The sequence below is a fragment of the Talpa occidentalis genome, unplaced genomic scaffold (genome assembly GCF_014898055.3).
Source record: "Talpa occidentalis isolate TD23 unplaced genomic scaffold, MPIMG_talOcc4v2.1 talOcc4.14, whole genome shotgun sequence".
NCBI classification, from domain to species: Eukaryota; Metazoa; Chordata; class Mammalia; order Eulipotyphla; family Talpidae; genus Talpa; species Talpa occidentalis.
This window is the reverse complement of record NW_023601433.1, coordinates 81,102,075-81,120,969: the sequence shown is the minus strand read 5'-3', so window position 1 is coordinate 81,120,969 and position 18,895 is coordinate 81,102,075. Positions and strand designations below refer to the sequence as shown.

Here is an 18,895-nt window from a genome sequence, read left to right as displayed (position 1 = left end):
TCAAAGTTGACCCCTTGATTAAATTCCTCCAGAATAACCAGTCATGAGCTAAAGTGGTTGGTTAGCTTTTGACTTGATTGAGAACTTTGGTTTGCCAAGCACTGATTGACCCAAAAGGTGATTATTCATGTATTCATTCATTCGTTCATTCATGAAAGGTTTGTTGAACACATAACCGAACAGCTGATGAGCAGCACGGAACACAGTTATGGAGAAACAGCTGGCACAGGCTTACATTCATGTGTGTGTTTATGAGAGAGAGAGAGGGAGAGAACGAGGGAGAATATATATCACTAATAAATCTTCAGGTATTGAGTCAGAAGGTATTTTAGAGGTTTGGATATCCACAAAGGAGGGGCCAGATCTGACTTGGCAATGCAGACCCAGGGTCTTGCTTGATACTTAGTAGGCACTAAATAAGTACCTATCAAAAGGGGGCATGAATTTTAAAGAAGCAGCCACCAGTGACGCTCTGGGCCCCTTAAAAGTCAAGTCTGGGCTTTTCCTGGCTAAGCGGAGAATCAGAAGCAGTTGCTTCCTTTCAGTCTTAGTGTGGGGGTGGCAGGCCAGTGGCTCAGGAATGCCTGGGCTCCCCTTCTGAGCAAGCCCCCCTCTTCTAACTCAGAAGCTCAAGAAAAATTTCTAATTACCCCCACCTGGGGATTATTGGTGGTAAATTCATTTTTTAGAATCAGGGAAACCACCCACGCTACAGGAGAGCTGGAGCAAAAAGGGGAGAAACAGAAAGGAATAAAAGGTGCCTGAGGGTTCCCTTTGAATGATCCTGAGCATAAAAACGCATCTATAATTAACTCCCATTGTTTCTACCCCAAACGAAATAGTGCAATTAGTGTTTTAGATTTCTTCCTTCCTTCTTCCCCAGAGACAGGTGAACTGAGCTGAAGCCAAGGCTGCCCTCCTTGCAAATATCTGTGATGCTCTCAGCAGAGGCAGAATGGCTGCTGCTGTGGTCTTGTTTGGCTGGAAGATGGGGTTTGGTGGAGGGAGGGCGAGGCTGTGGGCCATGTGATTGGAGCCAGGCCCCAGGTTTGATTCCCTGGAAGTCCCACCAGTGTCCTGCTTGTGGGGTCCCTGACCTGGGTGACATTTGTTGCATAACTAGGCAGGCCCCATACATAGGGAGTTCTGGAACTAGAGGGGTGAGGAAGGAGAGTAATTAGTGTATACCTAGCTCCTTGGCCAGAGTTAGTTTCCAACTGGTCTCCAGGTGGATGCGTGGAGTCTCTTTAGAAGGTTGGCCTCCCCACTCCATCACCTCAGTTGGCCCCATCCCACTTGTCACTGGTCCCCTGATGGGCCATGTGGTCTTCAAGACAACTACTTTCCAGTAGCCTTGGCCATAAGCTCTTTCCTTTCTTTCCTTGCTCGGTTAATTCTTTGTCATCTCAGCTCAGCTGCCATTCTCCCGAGGAAGTCCTTTCTGTCCCCTCAACTCAGCTCAGTTGTGGCACGGGACACGGTGAGCCCTTCCTCCATGGCCCCTGTCACAGCTGTAGTCTTGACTGTATTTGTGCGATTCTTGGACAGATGAAGGGCTGTGAGCTTCACAAGGGCAGGGGCCACATTTGTCGGGCTCATCATGGCAACCCTGGAGCCTAACACAGTGCCTGGCACAGAGTAGACACTCAATATTCGTATGATGGCTGAATGAATGGATGAGCGAGGCGGTAGAATTAGGGTTCAGCTCTGGATCAGCACACTCTTTCAGCAGTGAGGTGCTGCAGCTGCTCATTCTAGCAACTCCCTGCTCTGGGTTCAGCGATTTCTCATTGATAGTTTGAAACTGGCCACAGTGAGAGAATTTATACCCTGGAAATTGCCCAATGTTGCCTATTTTATTATTATTACTATTACTGATAGTATTATTATGAGAAGAGCTGTTTTACCAACACTACACTCCCTCTAGAATGAAACTGAAACTGGGGCAAGGAGAGTGAGAAAGTGGGGTGCAGAAGGATGAGCGTGGCCTTCATATCCTAGACTATGAGGCCAAGAAAGCACAAGGGAGTCAGAGGACATGGAAAAACCACATCCTACCAGAGGTCAGAGGTGTAGCCCCTGTTCAGCTTCCTTATATGGGGCTCTATGAGTTTGGGGGCACAGCCATGCCTCTCACCCCCAACCTACTTACTCTGCCAGTTTCTTGAAGCCGATGGCTCGCCGCTTTGTGGGGGTCCCGTTAGTGCCTTTCCAGACGTGGGTGTTCCAGGGGTCAGGCTGGGAAGAGATAGGGTCACTGTAGTGAGGGAATATGGCTCTATTTGAGGATGCCTGGGACTCCCTAAGGGTTTGGGGAGCACTATTTGGGGCCTTCAGGTCATGCCCGCTCCCCCAGGCCCTTGAAGGGAGGGACTCTGTCGGTGGGGCCCACCGGTGATCTTGCACAGGGTAGCTGGTCCAGCCTCCCTGCTCTGGCCCTCAGGCTCTTTTAGTCAACTTGTGGCCCTGGCAACATATTTCATCCCCGTTAGTCTTTCAGCTAGACCTGTGCTGTCCCACGGTGGCCGCTGGCCACGCTGGCACATGAGCACTAGAGTGTGTGGCTGTCTGAGTGGAGAGCAGCTGCACACGTTGACAGCGGAGACGGAAGAAGCAGGGAGGGGGCAGAACCTGGTATTCGAAGGAGGGGGTGAGCCGGTAGTTGAGCATCTCCTGGTGGAAGACCGGGGTGATGCTGCCAGACATGGGGGGCACGATCCACACCCAGTCAGCGGGGCAGCCCCCCCGGCAGCGGAACTCGTTCTCCATGTGCTTAATGAAGGACTCGGTGGCCGAGTGGTGGTCCACGATGGTCACCTTGTCACTCTGTGGGACGAGAGGGGACAAGGCATCAGAGGGCCAGAGAAGATGCATAATTTGGGGGCTCCCTCCCCTCTACCACGCATTTGCCGTTTCTGCAGGAGATGATCGAGATTCTCAGCATTTCTCTCCCCTCCTTCTGCCTGTACACTGGAGTCTCCTGCAGCGCATCTTCACTACTCTCTTGCCCATCCCCTCTTTTCTTTCTCCCCTCCTTGAAAAAACTCAAAACTTGAGGAAAAGTCTGAATTCATAAGGAAACAGAAATAACCGCATGAACTGAGAGCATGGGCCTATGGGGCAGCCCGCTCCTCACAGATACAAAAATACACCGTGAATTTTCTAATGAAAAGAAATACACACTGAATGAAGAACACGCTGAAGACAAGGCACAGGCGGAGGAAGTTTCCCACCATCCGTCACGGAGACGCCAACGTCACCGCTGGGCCACGCACGTGCCCCCAGGGAACCATCTTTGCCACCGTTCTTCCTCCCCTTTTCTCTCTGCCTTTCTTTTAAAAATTTCTGTTAATTTCTTGTTTTTACAAAAAGAGGACTGATCACACCAAGCAAGCTGTTTGAGAAATTGTTTCGCGATACGGCAAGAGAGCGAAAGACCTCTGACTCCATTTCTTTGTCACTGGGCTTTTTTTTCCCTTCAAATGAGTGAGGGCCCTCGGCAGCTTCGAGCTCCAACAACTTTGCTTTGTCTCATTAATTTCTCTTTATTACAGTTATCTTCCAAGGATGGCATTGAGACGACTCTCCATTTATGGTGGGGATCAAAATCCTTTTCAAGTAAAAATGTTTAGGTGATGAAGAGGAGTCTATGAAAATCAGAAGAAGGAACTCATAGTGGGGGTGGGGACGGGCTGACCCTCACTGGGCTTGGCTGGTTTAGACTCATACTCGAGGTAAGCAGCACTTGCCCTCTCTGCCCCCAGATGGTGCCCCTGCCAGCACATTTCTTTTTCTACCGCTCATCACCCACATTTCCACCATCTCTGGCTAGCTGGCACTGGCAGCAGCCCATCAGGCCACCAAGCCACTCTGCGTCCTTTTCACTCCTCCATGGTCCAGAGAGGAGAAGGCCTCCGTGCCCCCTGCCCTTCTCAACTTGTCTGTTCGCTGGGATTTTCCTCAGTGTACCTGCTCCCCTTGTCCCTGACATGTGGCCTGAGGTTCACAGCCTCGTCTATCCAGGATGGACAGGTCCATTCTACCGCTTGTGTGGGCCTTGCCTGTGTATCCATGTGGACAGAGCTTCCCAGACCGCCAGCCTGCTGCAGGCCGAGCTGGTCTCTAGCATAGATTTGCCTCTAGTCTATAATTTTCCTGGTTTGTCCAGAGAATCTGGGCTGATGCCCATCATCCTGGCATGATTATTAGCAGTGCCCCCTTTTGCCTGCAGAAATGTCCTGGTTTAGATGATCAGCTTTACAGCTATCCTTTTATATTATTTATCACTGAGCCACATGCACTGAGGGGCCGATAGGTTTCTGATTGGATGCTGAGTATTCGTCTTTGTTCCTTAATAGTCTGAGTTGCTAACAAAGGGCAAGACACAGAAGATGCCTCCACTTCAATTCTAACATGTCATTAAGTAAGAAGACACAAAGCCCTTATCTGTTCATCTCTTCCCAAAACAGCCTCTACCCTAGATCTACAATGGAGAAGACAGCATGTATGATGGGGAGCAGGCCTTGTTGGTAGAGACGCCCCCACACCCCCCAACCACCTGTATCAGAGGTGGTTCCTCGTAGCTAGTGCCGTTGATCCTCTACTTCCATACTCTAAAGTTTTAGTTCTCATCTGAGGCTTGACAGTTGAATGCGTGCCCTGGGCTACCTGGAAGCTGTAGAGAACAGCAATGTTGATCTCCACCAGCGCCTGGTCCTTCCACAGGGAAGAGGTCTTCCTCATGTCCAAGTTCATCTTCTTGGCCACTTCCTGAAAAGGATAGAACACATAGATTCACAGGCAGTGACAAATATAGGATTTTAGGTCAAAGAGGGTCAGGGCTGGTGTCATCCATGAATTTCTTAACTAAGCAACTCATTTATTGATTAACTCACTCTATCTGAAGGCTTCTTTTATCTTTTTTTCCAACGAGGACCTACTGGCAACAGGAAATTAGAGTGACTTCTGGCCCTTTTAGTATTGCGCTTACCTTCTAGTGGGAGAGAGAGACAAGATTGTGATGAGCACTAATACCTAACAAGAAAAAAGACAAAGAAATGGGACGAAGAGGGATATGGGAACAGGATTTAATTCATCCAGGAGATGCAGGGAAGGCCCTCTGTGGAGGTGGCACACTGGGTGAGACCTAAAGTGTGAGAAGAAAAGGCATTTGCAGACCAAGGGGAAGGGGGCTGTTCAGGCACAGGCAGCATGTGCAAAGGCCCTGTGGTGGGATCAGTCTTGTGCAGTATGAGTAACAGAGCAGAGCTCAGGGTATATGGAGGGGAAAGAGCCACGGGAGCTGGCGGGAGAGAGGTGGGGCTGAGTCATGCAGGATCTTAAAGGACATGCCAAGGAGTCAGGAGTTTATTCCAAATGGGATGGGGTATCTCTGGAGGGTGTTAAGCAGTGGTCTGGGTTTTTGAGTATGCCATGATCTGCTTTCTAGTAGGAAAAGCTCCCTAAATCCTGCTCTAGTGACCTGCAGTGGCCACTACTTGGAATCTACAGCATGGTGCTTGGAGCTCATGGGGACATCTGCCTGACTCCATCTGCCAGGTGAGGACACTGAGGTTCAGAGAGGTGCAAGGACTTGTTCCAGGTACACAACCACTTGGCCTTGGGGTTGGTGCCCAGGGAAATGCAGGATGCCTGAGACCTGGGTGCAGCTCGCCAGCCAGCCAACTCCTTTTGCAAAATGACTTGGAAAAAAACAACTCCTGACATTTATGTTGCAGTTCAAGCTGAAGCAGAAGCTGATGTCAGGAGTAGGGAAGACCCAATAGCAAATTCATTAATTAGAGCCTTGCTTTCCACTTCCTCTGTCAATGCTAGTCACTTGCGGGAACTCAGGTCTCATTATGGAGCTGGAAAGCTCAATGTCTTAGGTTTGGGTAAATCGCTTCCCACCCCCAGCTGTCAACATTTGTACATAATGGCAGTTGGCATTGCAGGGCTGGGGCGGCAGGAGCTCATCTAAGCTACCCAGTGATGACTTTTTGCAATTGAAATGTAAGCAGAGATCATGAGAACAGGCTTATTAATTCACTCTTTGAGGCTGAAATGTTAGGTTCTGCTTGGGGTCTTTTAGCAATGACATATACACTGGAAGTAAGATATTTGCTGCTTTACATAAATTCATATAAAACGAGTTATTTCACACACAAATGAAAGTTTATAGCCAGTCACACTGCTATTGTTCCTTCTACAGTGTACTTATGGTTAAAAGAACAGAAATTCATTGCAGAATAAAAAATCCTCAAAGGCAACTTCAGTCACATCTCTAGAAGTGGACTAAGATGATTTTTCCATCAGTAGGTGCCCAGAAGAATATTCTGGGAGCCTTAAAACATGTTGATGGCTAGGTCCTATTCTGGAGCAATTACATCTGAGTTCTGGGGAAGGGGACCAGGGCATCGTTTCCCCTGAGCAGCCAGGCTCAGGACTCCTGGACATAAAAAAAAAAAATGGAGCTGTAATTTACACATAATACTGTTTAATGTATACTGTGTGTTCGTTTGGTACATTGATATGTTGTAAAATGATTACGGCTTCTGTCATACCATAGAATTCTTTCATTTTGTGATGTGAACAATTACAGTCTAGTCCTTTAGCCACTTTGGAATTTAGAATACAATACAACAGATTTCATATGTGAAAGAGATCATCCGGTATTTGCTTTCCTCTGCCTGATTCATCTCACCGGGCACAATGTCTTCGAGGCCCATCCATGTGAACACTGTGGAATTTAACTACATAAGCTCAGTGCTTGGTGCTGCTTCTAATCTTGACTCTGTCCCTAATGTACTGTGTGACACAGGCTCAGAGTTTAATGTCTGTTTCTCAGTGCCTTCTTTTCAAACAAGGGCCTGTCGCAGCAGGCTGTTGTTCAGAACATTTGCTGACAAAACCACAGCCGGGCTGGTGCTTCCACCAAAGTTGTGCTCTGGGAGGCACTTTGCCCCAGCACTCTGCTAGATGAGGGTGACGCAGCCAGCGGGGAACTAGAACAGACTCTTAGGGGCCTCTGCCTTGTTCTCTCCCTGGCTTTTCAGAAAAGATACCAAAAAATGTTTCAAGTTCATGGGTCATTCTTATTTTTTTTTAAAAGATTTATTTATGCATGCAAGAGCTGGGGTATAGGCCAGAGGTGTGGGGGGTGAGAGGATTCACCAGAGACAGAACGGGGAGCAGAACAGGCAGACTGACTGAAATACACTGCTAAGGGGAGCAGCAGGCGAGACAGGAGAGGTCTGCTGTGCCATGTGGGTCACCTTCCTGGCTGGGGATCAAACTTGTGCTGCAGTGGCTGCAGACTGCTTCAAAGTGCTGTGACTTAACCCCTTGCACCACCAGGAAGGACCCTCATAGGTCATTCTTAAACCCCTCTAACAAGATTTGGCACTCAGAGGTGATGTGCACAGGGGTATATAAACTTGGACCATGGTGAAATAATAGAAAATATATAATTGGCCTCTGCCCCCGGTTCATGACAGGACTTCTGAAACCCTTATAAATTCCTAAGTGATAAGAGCACTAGGAACATGTTGTTTAAATGAGGTGATGCGGATGGGCTTCTGGATCGCCCTGGATGGGGGCTGGTCACCTGAAAGACAGAGTCATGACTAAAAATTTGGAATTTTCAGCCCTGCCCCGGTGCTCTAGGAGGGAAAGGGGCTGGAAATGGAGTTAATAATTGATCATGCCTGTGCGAGGAAGTCTTCGTAAGATCTCAATAGTACAGGCTCAGGGGGTTTCCAGGTTGGTGAACAGATTCACATACCAGGAGAGTGATGCACCCCAACTCCACAGGGTCAGAAGCTGCTGACTCTAGACCTCGGCTCACATAACTCTTCATTGGCAGATCCTTTATCATATCCTTGAGCACTGGTGAGTGTAAGTAAGGGTTACCCTGAGTCCTCTGAGGCATTTTAGCAAACTGATGGAACCTTTGGAGGGGGTTGTGGGACCCTCTGATTTGTAGTCAGATTGAACAGAAATTGTGGGAACCCAGGGACTTAGTGCTTGTGACTGACACCTGAAGTAGGAGCAGCCTTGAGGGTCTGAGGTCTCGAGCTGTGGTGTCTGAAACTCTTCAGGTAGATGGTGTCAGAATTGGGTTCCTTAGTAGGACACTTAGCTGATGTCATGGAATTGCCTGGCGTGGGGGAAACCCCACACACATTTGGTGACCGGAAGTGTGAGAAGTCCAGTATCTGTGTGTGTTCTGTGTCAAAATAAAGGGGACACCACGGGGAGACAACTGAATTTTCCTTTTTCAACCATAAAATCAGACTGGTTGCTTTCCAGCCCTGCCTCTCTCTAGCTGCGCGGCCTCTAGTTGATTACCCCTCCAAAAGAACTCAGTTTCCTCATCATACCCAGAGGTTATGGTGAGGACTCAGTGAGCATGTAATATACAAAAAGTGCTTTGGACAGTGCCTGGCACAGAGCACCTGCACTGCTTATGCCAAGGATGCCTCTGAAATTGCCAGGAGCTTCTCCGGGATGACAGGTTCTGTACTAACTCCACTGGTTTCCTTTAGAGTTCAGCATCCATCCCCTCTGCTTTGAGCTTCGTGGTTGTGTGAGCAGGGAGGGACCTCACCTCCAGGATGTTGTATCTCGAGTTGTCACAGTAGTCTCGGACGCCGATCTCTGTGCCCATGTACCATCCGCTGAAGGGACAGGCACTGAACTCTAGGCCGCCGATCTCCAGGAGCATGTTGGACACAGCAGGGAGGCCATACCACTTCAGCCCCAGGTCCTTGAACCACTCAAACCTGTGGAGACCAACACAGCTCAGCTTCCCATGGACAGGAATCTCACAGGCGACACTGGGTGGGATAGCCCCAGTCTGGGGGTGCTGCAACTCCTGGGCCAGCAACCGATGGGATCACCTACGTCAGGACCTGACTCCTGGAGTCAGCTACAGAGCTGTGGAATCAAGTTCCCCAGCTGGGACCTGAGAATATGCATTCTAACACACTTCCCAGGTCATTTGGATGGCCGCCAGGGCCTGGGAACCACGCCTTGGGCAGCTGTTTATCTTTCTGTTTGTTTTTTTTAATTTATTTTTTAAGTTTTATAAAATTACAATTTTATTTTTTTTTATCTTTCAACCCCATGCTGCAAGGACTCCTGGAGAAAAGTGAGTCCACTGAGTTCCTTCCTATCCCAGAGCCTTCGTATGGGCAGGTCCTACCTCCAGAGACCCCCTCCCTTCCTTCGGAGCCTGCCCAGCTCTTACCCATACTTTAATTCTCAGCTAAAATGTTCTTTACTCTGGGAAGCCTTCCCCGGTGTCCCCCAGTCTGGGTTGGGTCAGGAGACTCCATGCCTTTAGCAGACCATATAATTTGCTTGTGCGATAATTTCTTTGTTGGAAGTGAGTGGTTATTATGGTAATTGGATGTGTAAAGTTTTCTCCTTGAGATGGAAAGTACCATGGAGACAGGGACCAAGTCAGCCCCCAGAGCTAGCACAGTGCCTTGCAGGGCTGGGAGTGGGAACAATGAACCCTGCTGAATGGGCCAATGGATGAATGAATTCTTCAGGGAGACTGGGCAAGTTCCCAGCTCATACACAGGGTCAGAGCCTCGGGGTATTTGTTCTCTCACCAGGGCAGGGGCTAGGGTGAGGTTAGTAAGGCACTACTAGCCTTGGGTAAAAAATTTAAGGGGGCACCAACAAACCCAGGAATCAATACTATTATTTAAACATGCAATATTCAAAATTTAAAATAAAGGCAATGTTTTAAAAAAATTCAAAATGAATGCAAAAAAAAATCTATATTAAGCAAAATGCTAGAACTTTAAATAAAGACAGGATTTCATGCTGCGCACGCATGACTCACCTTCCTGGCCTCGCCTTAACCTGGATCCTGTTTTAATTTAAAATTTTGACATATTGGGCATCTCAAATTAAAAGAAAAATTCTTGATTTTTTTTTTAATAAGCTGCATTCAAATATTATATATTTTAATTATTGGGTTTTCTCCCAATTTTGCTCCTGAGGCCAGTCTCACTGGCCTTCACTGTGGCCTTCCTTCACTCTCAAAGTGCAGGTTCTGCTGGTACCTCTGGCTCCAGTCCTCGAAGCTCCTTTCTATTGGGTTATCGGAAAAGTTATGGCATAGTTTTTCAAGGAAAAATGCATTATGACTTTTCCCACAATCCAATAGCTCTATGTTTCTTATAGACTTGACACACACAGCCCCATGTAGAGCTAAAACAGCTCCCTCCATTTGAAGGAACAAGACAGAAGGTGATTCTTGTTCCTGCAGCCTGTAGGGCAGGAATAAGAGCAAATTTTGGTTGGTTGCTTAGGAATGGGGTGAGCAGAGAGATTAAGGTTCATATGAAACAGGACTTACCAAATCTTGGGTTTTCTACTCTGCTCAGATCCCACTGTGGGGACAGGAACCAAAACCCCTTCCAGCCTTTGTCTGAGCTGGAGATGGAGCTGAGAGGCATGGGGATAGGCAGAGGGGCACTGGGTAAATCCACCAGCCTGCACCCACCCCGTACCAGCCCTTCTTACTTGGGGTGTCTGATGGGCACTTCCAACACCAGCTCTGGAGGAATCTGGAAGAGCTCAGGGTCATTGCCATTGGCCTGGAGCAGGAGTGGCAGGACATCAAAGCGGCCTCTCGGGGGTTTCCAGCCCTGCTGCATACAGATCTGCAACCAAACGCCGCCAGATCAGACCACTGTGCCCCCAATTCTCCCAACATGACAGCAATGGAACAGAGATTTAGAGGCAAGCCCACCAGCAGCCCCTTCCTCCAGGGGTTCTGGACAATGTCACCTCTTTCATAGGTGCTCCTGGGCGTCGCTGCGTAGGTAGCATAATCTCTTGTGGTCCCACCGGACAGAGGGCAAAGCTGTAGTTCCAGCCCCAGTGGGAATCCAGAGGGCCAGGGCTGGGCCTGGTTTGTAGCTGCCATGCTCTATGCACAGGGCCTGGCACAGGGTGGGGTACACGGAGGGTGCTGGCCCCTAATTGTGTGCACTGCTGCTTTGAGATACAAAGCTAATCTACCAATTTGGTAAGGGTAGAGTTATCCAATGCACTGGTTAAAGTAGCTGTCCAGTCAAAATATAATGCAAGCCAAATAGTAATTAAAACTCTCTAATAGACACATTTTAAACAGTAAAAAAGTAAAGTTTTTAAAAAGTTAAAAAAACCCACCCCCCAAAAACAGGTGAAAATAATTTAAATAATATATTCCTTTTAATTTATACATATTTTAACTTCAATTATATTTAATTATTAAATAAGTATTAATTAAATTGCAATATATTAATTATATTAATGTTAATACTATTAAATAAGGTATTAATATTGACATATTTTAATAACATATTTGACATTACATTTAAATATGTGATATATTTATTAAGCCAATAAATACATCAAATATATAACATGTGATTAAAATGATTAAACATCACCACTAATTTATTAATAATCATTAAACAAATTATTACTATTAAAAGATATTTAACATAAATAAACATAAATAAAATGTACTTATTAACCCAATAAATGCATTCCTAATAAATATAACAGATTAGCCAAATACTATTGTCAGTATTATTATTTCAATAGGTAATCAAGATAAAAATTATTAATGAGATATTAATTTCCGCTCTCTTTTTGGTGCTCAGTCTACAAGATGTGGTGTGTGCTTTATATCCGAGGCATGGCTCAGTTTGGGCTCCCCACATTTCAAGTGCCCCATAGCCTAGCACAGCTGCCAGGTAGACAGCACAGGATGAGGGGTTCATGAGAACCTGCTGCGTGGTTGTGTTTGGGGTGATTCTTTCTGTGGTGTTGGCAGAAAGAGGAAGTGTGAAATCAAGGACTTAGGAGAATGTGTTCTGTCATGAACCTGTTCTAGAGACAGAAAGAGAGAAGAATCATGGGTACATGTTCTGGGAGCCCCGAGGACAAGGTCAGCCAAGTATACAGTTAGCGCTCAGCCAAGTGGAGCAGAGACTTGGCTGAGTCTACCCCCACACAGGTGCGGCTCCTGGTTGCCCTGGTGACAGCCCCCTCCTCAGGATAATAGCATTTTAAGAAGGAAAGCCACATGCAAATGAAATCAGAGCTGGAAGAAGAGGAGCAGCCGGGCCAGCCAATTCTGTCTTGGGAGGTAAGGGGGGAGCTGGAGGAAAGGACAAAGATGAACTTCAACTGAGATGAGTGGGTAATAAATAAAGGGTGCCAGGCCTGTGTGCTTGAGATCACGGTGCCTGAGGTCTGCTCTGGTGTCTTCTATGGGCAAGGTCGCTGTAAGCGACAAGCCTTGCCTGGGCAACGTTGCCACATCACCAGCTGGAGGGAGTCCAGGATAGGGAGAAGGTGGATTCTTGTGTCTAGCAGCTTTTCGGAATGGATTTGGGCTGCCAGCAGTTTGGTGGTGCTGACACCATGGAGTCAAGCCCACCCAGCGAGGGGTGGAGTGGGTAGGGCTGTTGTATAAACAAATGGATGAATGAGTGATAGGAGTCTGACATATTACCCAACTCAGAAAAAGTGGGTGCCAGACACGCTTCCATATGTCAGCTCCTTTCCTCCTGGTGGGAGGCAGGAGATTTGGACTGTGCATCTAACTTTCCTTATGCTCATTTAATAGCTGTGAACAACTCATTTAGCCTCGAGGAGACTCAGTCTGCCAGTCTGTGAAATGGGACAAACTGATAAAGTTCCAGTGAGGTAATGGCATGAATATGATCAAATGACCAGTTGTCCAAGAACCAGTGGTATGTGGGTGGCGGTGGGGGTGGCAGGTAACCGAATGGGCCAGGGGTCTGGAGATGGTTACCCTGCACCCCACTAGCAGCCGGCTTTATGATGAAAACAGTAAATGAGAAAAGTCTGTGGATAAAGACGGGAGGGGGGTGGAGAGTCCAGGTGGGGTGGTGGGGGCACGCACCTCTGTGAACTCCACACTGGCTGGGTCTCCCAGGATGGAACTGTCCGGCTGCTTGTAGCCGGCATAGCGGATGAGCTGGGAGTTCCAGACGCGGAAGTCATGCTTGCCATCGGTCCTCTGGGGAAATATGGTGATGGCTGACCTGCGGGGAGCGAGGGGACAGCAGGGGTCAGGGCCGGGCTGGCACTGTGGGGCCACACTGCAAAAGGCACTGCCCAGGCCAGCCGCTGTGTGAAGCTTAGGCAGATGACATTTGTGCTAAGGTCCCCAGATGTTTGGGGTGGTGGATGTGTGTGTGTGTGTGAGGATTCACCAGAGACAGAATGGGGAGCAGAACAGACAGACTGAAATACGCTGCTGAGGGGAGCAGCAGCGGGCAAGTCAGGAGAGGTCTGCTGTGCCAAATGTGGGTCAGCTCCCTGGCTGGGGACTGAACTCAGGCCACACCGGTGATAGCGCTGAGACTTAACCCCTAGGCCACTGGGAAGGCCCTCAATGCAGGTATGTATTTTAAAATTTTTATTTATTTTTTAATTGTATTTTTTAAATTGAGGTAACATTGGTTGTCAACACTGTGTATGATCTAGGGGACTAGGTTCGCACCTCCTCAGACGAATGCTACCACACCACGACCACCACCAAAGTCCCCATAACCTTCCACCAGAGTCCAGCGGGCTCCTCCCTTCCTTGCGCCCCTCCCCATCTGCCTTCCAGGAGCTTCAGTCCTACAGGCAGATTTCTAGGGTTTATTTTGGTTTAGTTTCATCTGTTCCTTTGTTTCCTCTTTATATCCCACATATGCGTGACGTCATTCGGCTTTGGTCTTTTCTCTTCTGATATATTTCACTTAGCATCATGCCCTCCAATTTGTTGTAAATGGCAAAATTTCATCTTTTTTTTTTTTTTTTTTAAATAGCCGAGTAGTATTCCATTGCGCAATGTACCACGTCTTCTTGAGCTCCTCATCTATCGGCGGGCACTGAGGTTGCTTCCATCACTTGGCCATTGAACAGCACCACGGTGAACACAGGCACACCCACCTCCCTTTCAGGGGGTGCTGTTGTATTCTCTGGATAGGTATCTAGGAGAGGGGTCACTGGATCACGTGGTAGATCTATGTTTAATAGCTTGAGTAACCTTCTACCTGAAGGCTTTGAACCATGTCCTCTTGGGCCAGTTTTCCAGGCACTTCTGATGAAACAGGCACCTCCCGGGAAAGAGCCTCGGACTCCAGTTCCCTTTAAGAATGACCCACAGATTCCAGGTTCCAGCCTCTTTCCTACCGCCAGCATTCTTTCTTGCCCGGTGTGCCCACCCCGTCCCACACCAAAGTCTAGAGCCAGCCTCAAAAGAAACCCATTTCCATTTGTGCCCACATTGCCTTACTCTGACAGACAGGTTGCCACTGGGCTCGCCTACCCAAACAAGCAGCTGCTATTATATTGTAGAAAGAGTCCTGCTCGCTCCTTATTAAAAGGGAGATTAGCAAGTATAGAGAGGAGTTAAGGACATCTTAGCACCAAACCTAGGCTTTCTCTTGGGCATCAGCAGAAGGATGAGTTCAAAAACTGAGAGGAAAAAAACTTTTTCACCATGTAATTCAACACTATGTGGGGCCAGGATCTCCTGCCACCTGGAGTCATGGGTCTCATCAGGGCATCAAACCCCAGGCAACAGACAACACCGGCCTGGCTGAGTCAGCCTGGGGCGCCGCACGCACGCACGCACGCACGCACGCGCGCCCCTGTATCTTTGCTCCTGCTGTTCCCCACCCCCATGTCTAGAATCCTGCCCTGCTGTCAGGCACCCAAAGTCCAGGTCTGGCTCCAATTCACTTTCTCCACACAGTATCCCCTGTCTCATCTAATGCCGGGGCCACCTTCTTTGTTAGCACATTTAGGTCTGTCTGTAAAAGACAATATTTAATATTCAGGGGTGGTGTGTGGCACTTGTGAGTGAGTCTAGAGCCCAGGCCAAAGGCAGATGTCACAGAGGATCAAAGATGTTTTTAAATATCTTGGATCAAGGTGAACAGAGTGAGGCAAACTGTCACTTTTCCCTTCAGCAAAGAAACATTGGTGTTCCTTTGTTTGAGCACCTGATGGGGGGGGGGCGGTGGGGTGCGTGTGTGTGTGTGTGTGTGTGTGTGTGTGTGTGTTTAAAAAGGTTTAGAAACACCAGAATCACACACAGTGGGTGGGTGCTTACCGTGTGTGCCTACACCGAGACCAACATAAGAAATAGATGCCATTTACATCTCCTCAGCATAATCTCTGTGTCGGCGACTCGGACGCCCTGCCCTGTTTAAATGCCATCTCTTTCCCCTCCCTTCTCCCCAGCCAGACTTCCTCTCATATTTGGAATATTTCTATGCATGCTTTATGTTCTTTTATAGCCTTCTCATCAGTTCCAGACATGTGGTTTAAAACTCGTAAAGATAAGAATTGAATAAATTTTTAATATACAATCTCATGCAGACATTCTCCCCCTAGAAAATGTGGAGGTGCACTGCCTGGCCATTGGTGACACTCCCTGCTATTGACATAGCATCATTTGAAAAGCACCAGCATGGCCCCCGTGCTCTGGAGGGCAAAGGCTTTGAGCAGGCCCTCCTCCAACTAAAGCTTAGGACACGCAGGAACTTGTAGGAACATTGTAAGATGTTCTCTGAGGGGTGAGGTCTTTTACAAGAAGACTCAAAATACCACCTTTCCTAGCAGGCCCTGGATTACAGGCCCTCTTCCTACTGGGAGGCTTAGCTGGCAAACACCACTTTCTCCTTAAGGAGGGAATGCAAGCACGAAAACTCAGGCTTAGTGCGAACAAGCCACTTTGAGGAGCTCAATGCAGCCTGGGGGCTTGTGGGAATATCCCTGCAGTGGCCCCATGCAGCCCCAAGATGGGGCTGGTCCTCAGCAGCTGGGAACAGATGCCTGGCCAGGACTGAGTGAGTGGGATTAACAAGTGTCACTTCTGTCTTCGGGTCCCAGCTGCTCCCCTCCCAGCTTCTCCTTGCCAGTACAGAAACCACAGAGCCCACATGGGAGCTTTTGGTGGTGTCCTGCTCCCTGTGGTTTTGTTCTTCATCCAGGGCAAAGGAGTCTGAGGTGTGGCTAGGCTTGGTGGCATCTGAAGGAGCAGTCTCCATAGCGGTGGGAGGAGACATTGCCCTTTAAACTGAGGGAGATTTTGGGGTGGCTCCATGCAACACAATAGGAGCAGGTCAAATCAGGTGGACACTGACAAGGTGATTTTCCCATTCTGGGGAGCCTGAAACACCCCTTTCCGCCCCTCTCTGGATGGTAGTGAAGAGGTGGAAGTGATTTTGGTTGCTGTTGTTTTGCAAACCACATGGGAGTCTGTTTCTCCCAGTGCGGGCACATGGTGGAGGAACAAGAAGCCAGGCCACCTCTGGAGGCAGGGGTGGGTGGGGGGGCGCACCTTCCTGAGGGGGAGGGGTTGTTTCCCTGGTAGGTGAGCCAACTCCAGACCTAAAGTCAGCACGGTTGGGACAGCAGAACCCCCTCCCCACAGAACTCACCTGAGGTTCCCTTTGTTGGTGGCGTACTTGATGTGGTTGCAGATGTAGTTGAACATCCCATGAGCCGTGGTGCAGTCACGGGCATCGAACACCTGAAAAAGTGGCCAGCATGCTTCCTCCTCCCCCCTCAGCACCCCAGTGCATCCTGCCCTTTGGAGGGGAGCCCACAGCCCGCTCCAGCCACTGCCCCCTTGGGGCAGTGAACACTTTGTCGCTGAGCCTTCCGTTGGGTTTTCTATTCTGATAACCACAGTCGATAAAATGAGGAAAAATCTCCCAAAAGTAGAGGGTAAGTGAATGTGGGACATGAACGGTCAGTAAAGGAAGGAATTTTTAAGGGGCTGAATGTATTTTCTATTAGGTTACCAGAGGGCCTGGGATTTAAAAACAAAACAAACAACCCTACTCTCTTTCAGTTTGATAACAAATCTGCTTCCACCTTGAAACTGCTGCCCAGAGAGAAAAATCACACCAGGGAACATAGAATCTAATGCTTTCAGGGAGTAGGCAGATAATAAAAACAGCAAATAGAGTGAATGTAAGACAAAAGGGAGTGGTGGGGGTTGTGGTAAACTGGAATGTACCAGCCCTACCAAGAGACATATAAGTTCATTTCTAAAACACACTGTGTTGGTGGTTGGCATGATAAAACATGGTTATAGGCTGGATTCGACCATGATCCAAAAATTTGGAACCACACAATACCACCTGATAGGTCACCATGGTTATCAGGTACCCCTTGGTTTTTAAAAAGTTTTTAAAGTTCCATGCACCCTTTCTCCCCCTAACTCCCACCAAAGGGCTCTTCAAGGCATCTCAGCCTCATGGCCTACCTGGAGCTTAGACCACTGGATCCTGCCGACGCAGCGGGAGGCATTCCGCCAGGCGTGCTTGGCCCCATAGATGAGCTCTGTGTCCTTGAGCTGATAGGTGCTGTTGGTTTCGATCTCTTTGTTCACCTCTTCCAGTCTTTCCATGTGGGCTTTGGAGCCAAATCTGAGTGAGAAGAGAAAAAGATCAGAGCTTCACCTTCTCTCCTGAATTAGAGGCTGGTGGAAGGTATGAGATGTTACAGGTGGCCAGAAGCACAGAAACTCTGAGCACACTGGACACAATAGTTGAAACAGAAAGGATAGACTGCAAACTTGATTGCCAACCACCAGGGCACATGTAATCAAACTGGCTGGGTGGGGACTGTGGCTAACAGGCCAGCTCATGCCTGGTGCTGAGGGGAAGCAGCATTCTGTTCCAGCCAGTAGCTATCCTACAGGAATGGGGGCTTAGTGCTGTCAGTGATTCTTTCACGATAAACTGGAAATATAACATTTGAAGGAAACTCTTCTAATTTTTAAATGTTGGCAATGAATTCAATTTTAGAAAGTTAAAATTATTATGAAAAATTTCAGGCTTACTAAGAGGTATAGAGAATAATATAACAAGCCCCTAAGCCTAAGAAATAATACATAAGCAAATGAAACAATATAGTTCCTTGGGGACTACTTCTCCATCGTAGTCCCTTTTCTCCTCAGAAGGGACTTCTATTTTCAATATGGCATTTACCAGATTTTTGTTTGTATTTTTTGCCATGTGTGTGTGTGTGTGTGTGTGTGTGTGTGTGTGTTGTGTCCCTAATTCATATACAGTATTATATAAGGTTTATATAAATGGCAAAGTTTATATAAATGGCATCCTTCTACAACTTATTCTTTCTTTTGATCAAAATTATCTGTCAGATTTTTTCCCAGGAGCATGTAGAAATCTAGCCCATTCATTTTTCACAGTTGTATAGTCTTCCATTAGGAAAATAACACAATGTATTTTTACACATTCTTCTGTCAATGGAGTTGAGGTGATTTCCAATTGGCTATTTTTCCCCTCTATTATTCAATATTCAGTGAGGATTTTCACACATATCTTCTTGTGAACAGGTAGAGAGTTTCTTAAGGGTATGGACCTAAGTGTGGAATTATTTGAAATGTTTTATATTTAAGCAACATTTTCAGGCCAAAAAAAAAAAAAAAAGCATATCCAAGGGATAGATTTGGCCCTTGGGTCCCGGTTTTTGACCTCTGCATATACTGGGCAGAGGCCTTATCCTCAGGCCTTGGTACAACTGTCTGCAAAGTTGGAACTTCCTTGATAACTCACCCTGGGCTTCCCAGAATTGACATATACTTGCCTTTTAATTGATGAGTAGTACTGATCAATAAACTCCTTGGCGAGAGGGAAGAGTTGTTCTTTTGTGCGGACGTCTTCAGGTCTTCGTACTTGCTGGGAAGGAAGCATGATGGAGCCCATGCAGATGTGCTCAGTGCATCCTGATTCCTGGAAGGAAAAGAAATTTGGGTTATTGCTTGGTTATGCCCAAGTGTGGCATGAGTTGAGTTGTAGGACTAGAGCTGATATTGATG

General features: G+C 47.6%; 1 protein-coding gene across 2 annotated transcripts in view; it reads right to left on the bottom strand.

The window, feature by feature from the left end:
* Positions 1 to 18,895, bottom strand: part of NOS1 (nitric oxide synthase 1) — a 125,424-nt gene that overhangs the window by 27,369 nt on the left and 79,160 nt on the right. For both annotated transcript variants that reach the window (XM_037511093.2, XM_037511092.2), the window contains exons 6-14: positions 18,664 to 18,809; positions 17,318 to 17,480; positions 16,485 to 16,576; positions 12,944 to 13,085; positions 10,543 to 10,682; positions 8,609 to 8,783; positions 4,669 to 4,770; positions 2,632 to 2,826; positions 2,153 to 2,238 (exon numbers count right to left, since the gene is read on the bottom strand). In XM_037511093.2, coding sequence (XP_037366990.1) covers positions 2,153 to 2,238; positions 2,632 to 2,826; positions 4,669 to 4,770; positions 8,609 to 8,783; positions 10,543 to 10,682; positions 12,944 to 13,085; positions 16,485 to 16,576; positions 17,318 to 17,480; positions 18,664 to 18,809 — 1,241 coding nt within the window. The remainder of the gene's footprint in view (positions 1 to 2,152; positions 2,239 to 2,631; positions 2,827 to 4,668; positions 4,771 to 8,608; positions 8,784 to 10,542; positions 10,683 to 12,943; positions 13,086 to 16,484; positions 16,577 to 17,317; positions 17,481 to 18,663; positions 18,810 to 18,895) is intronic.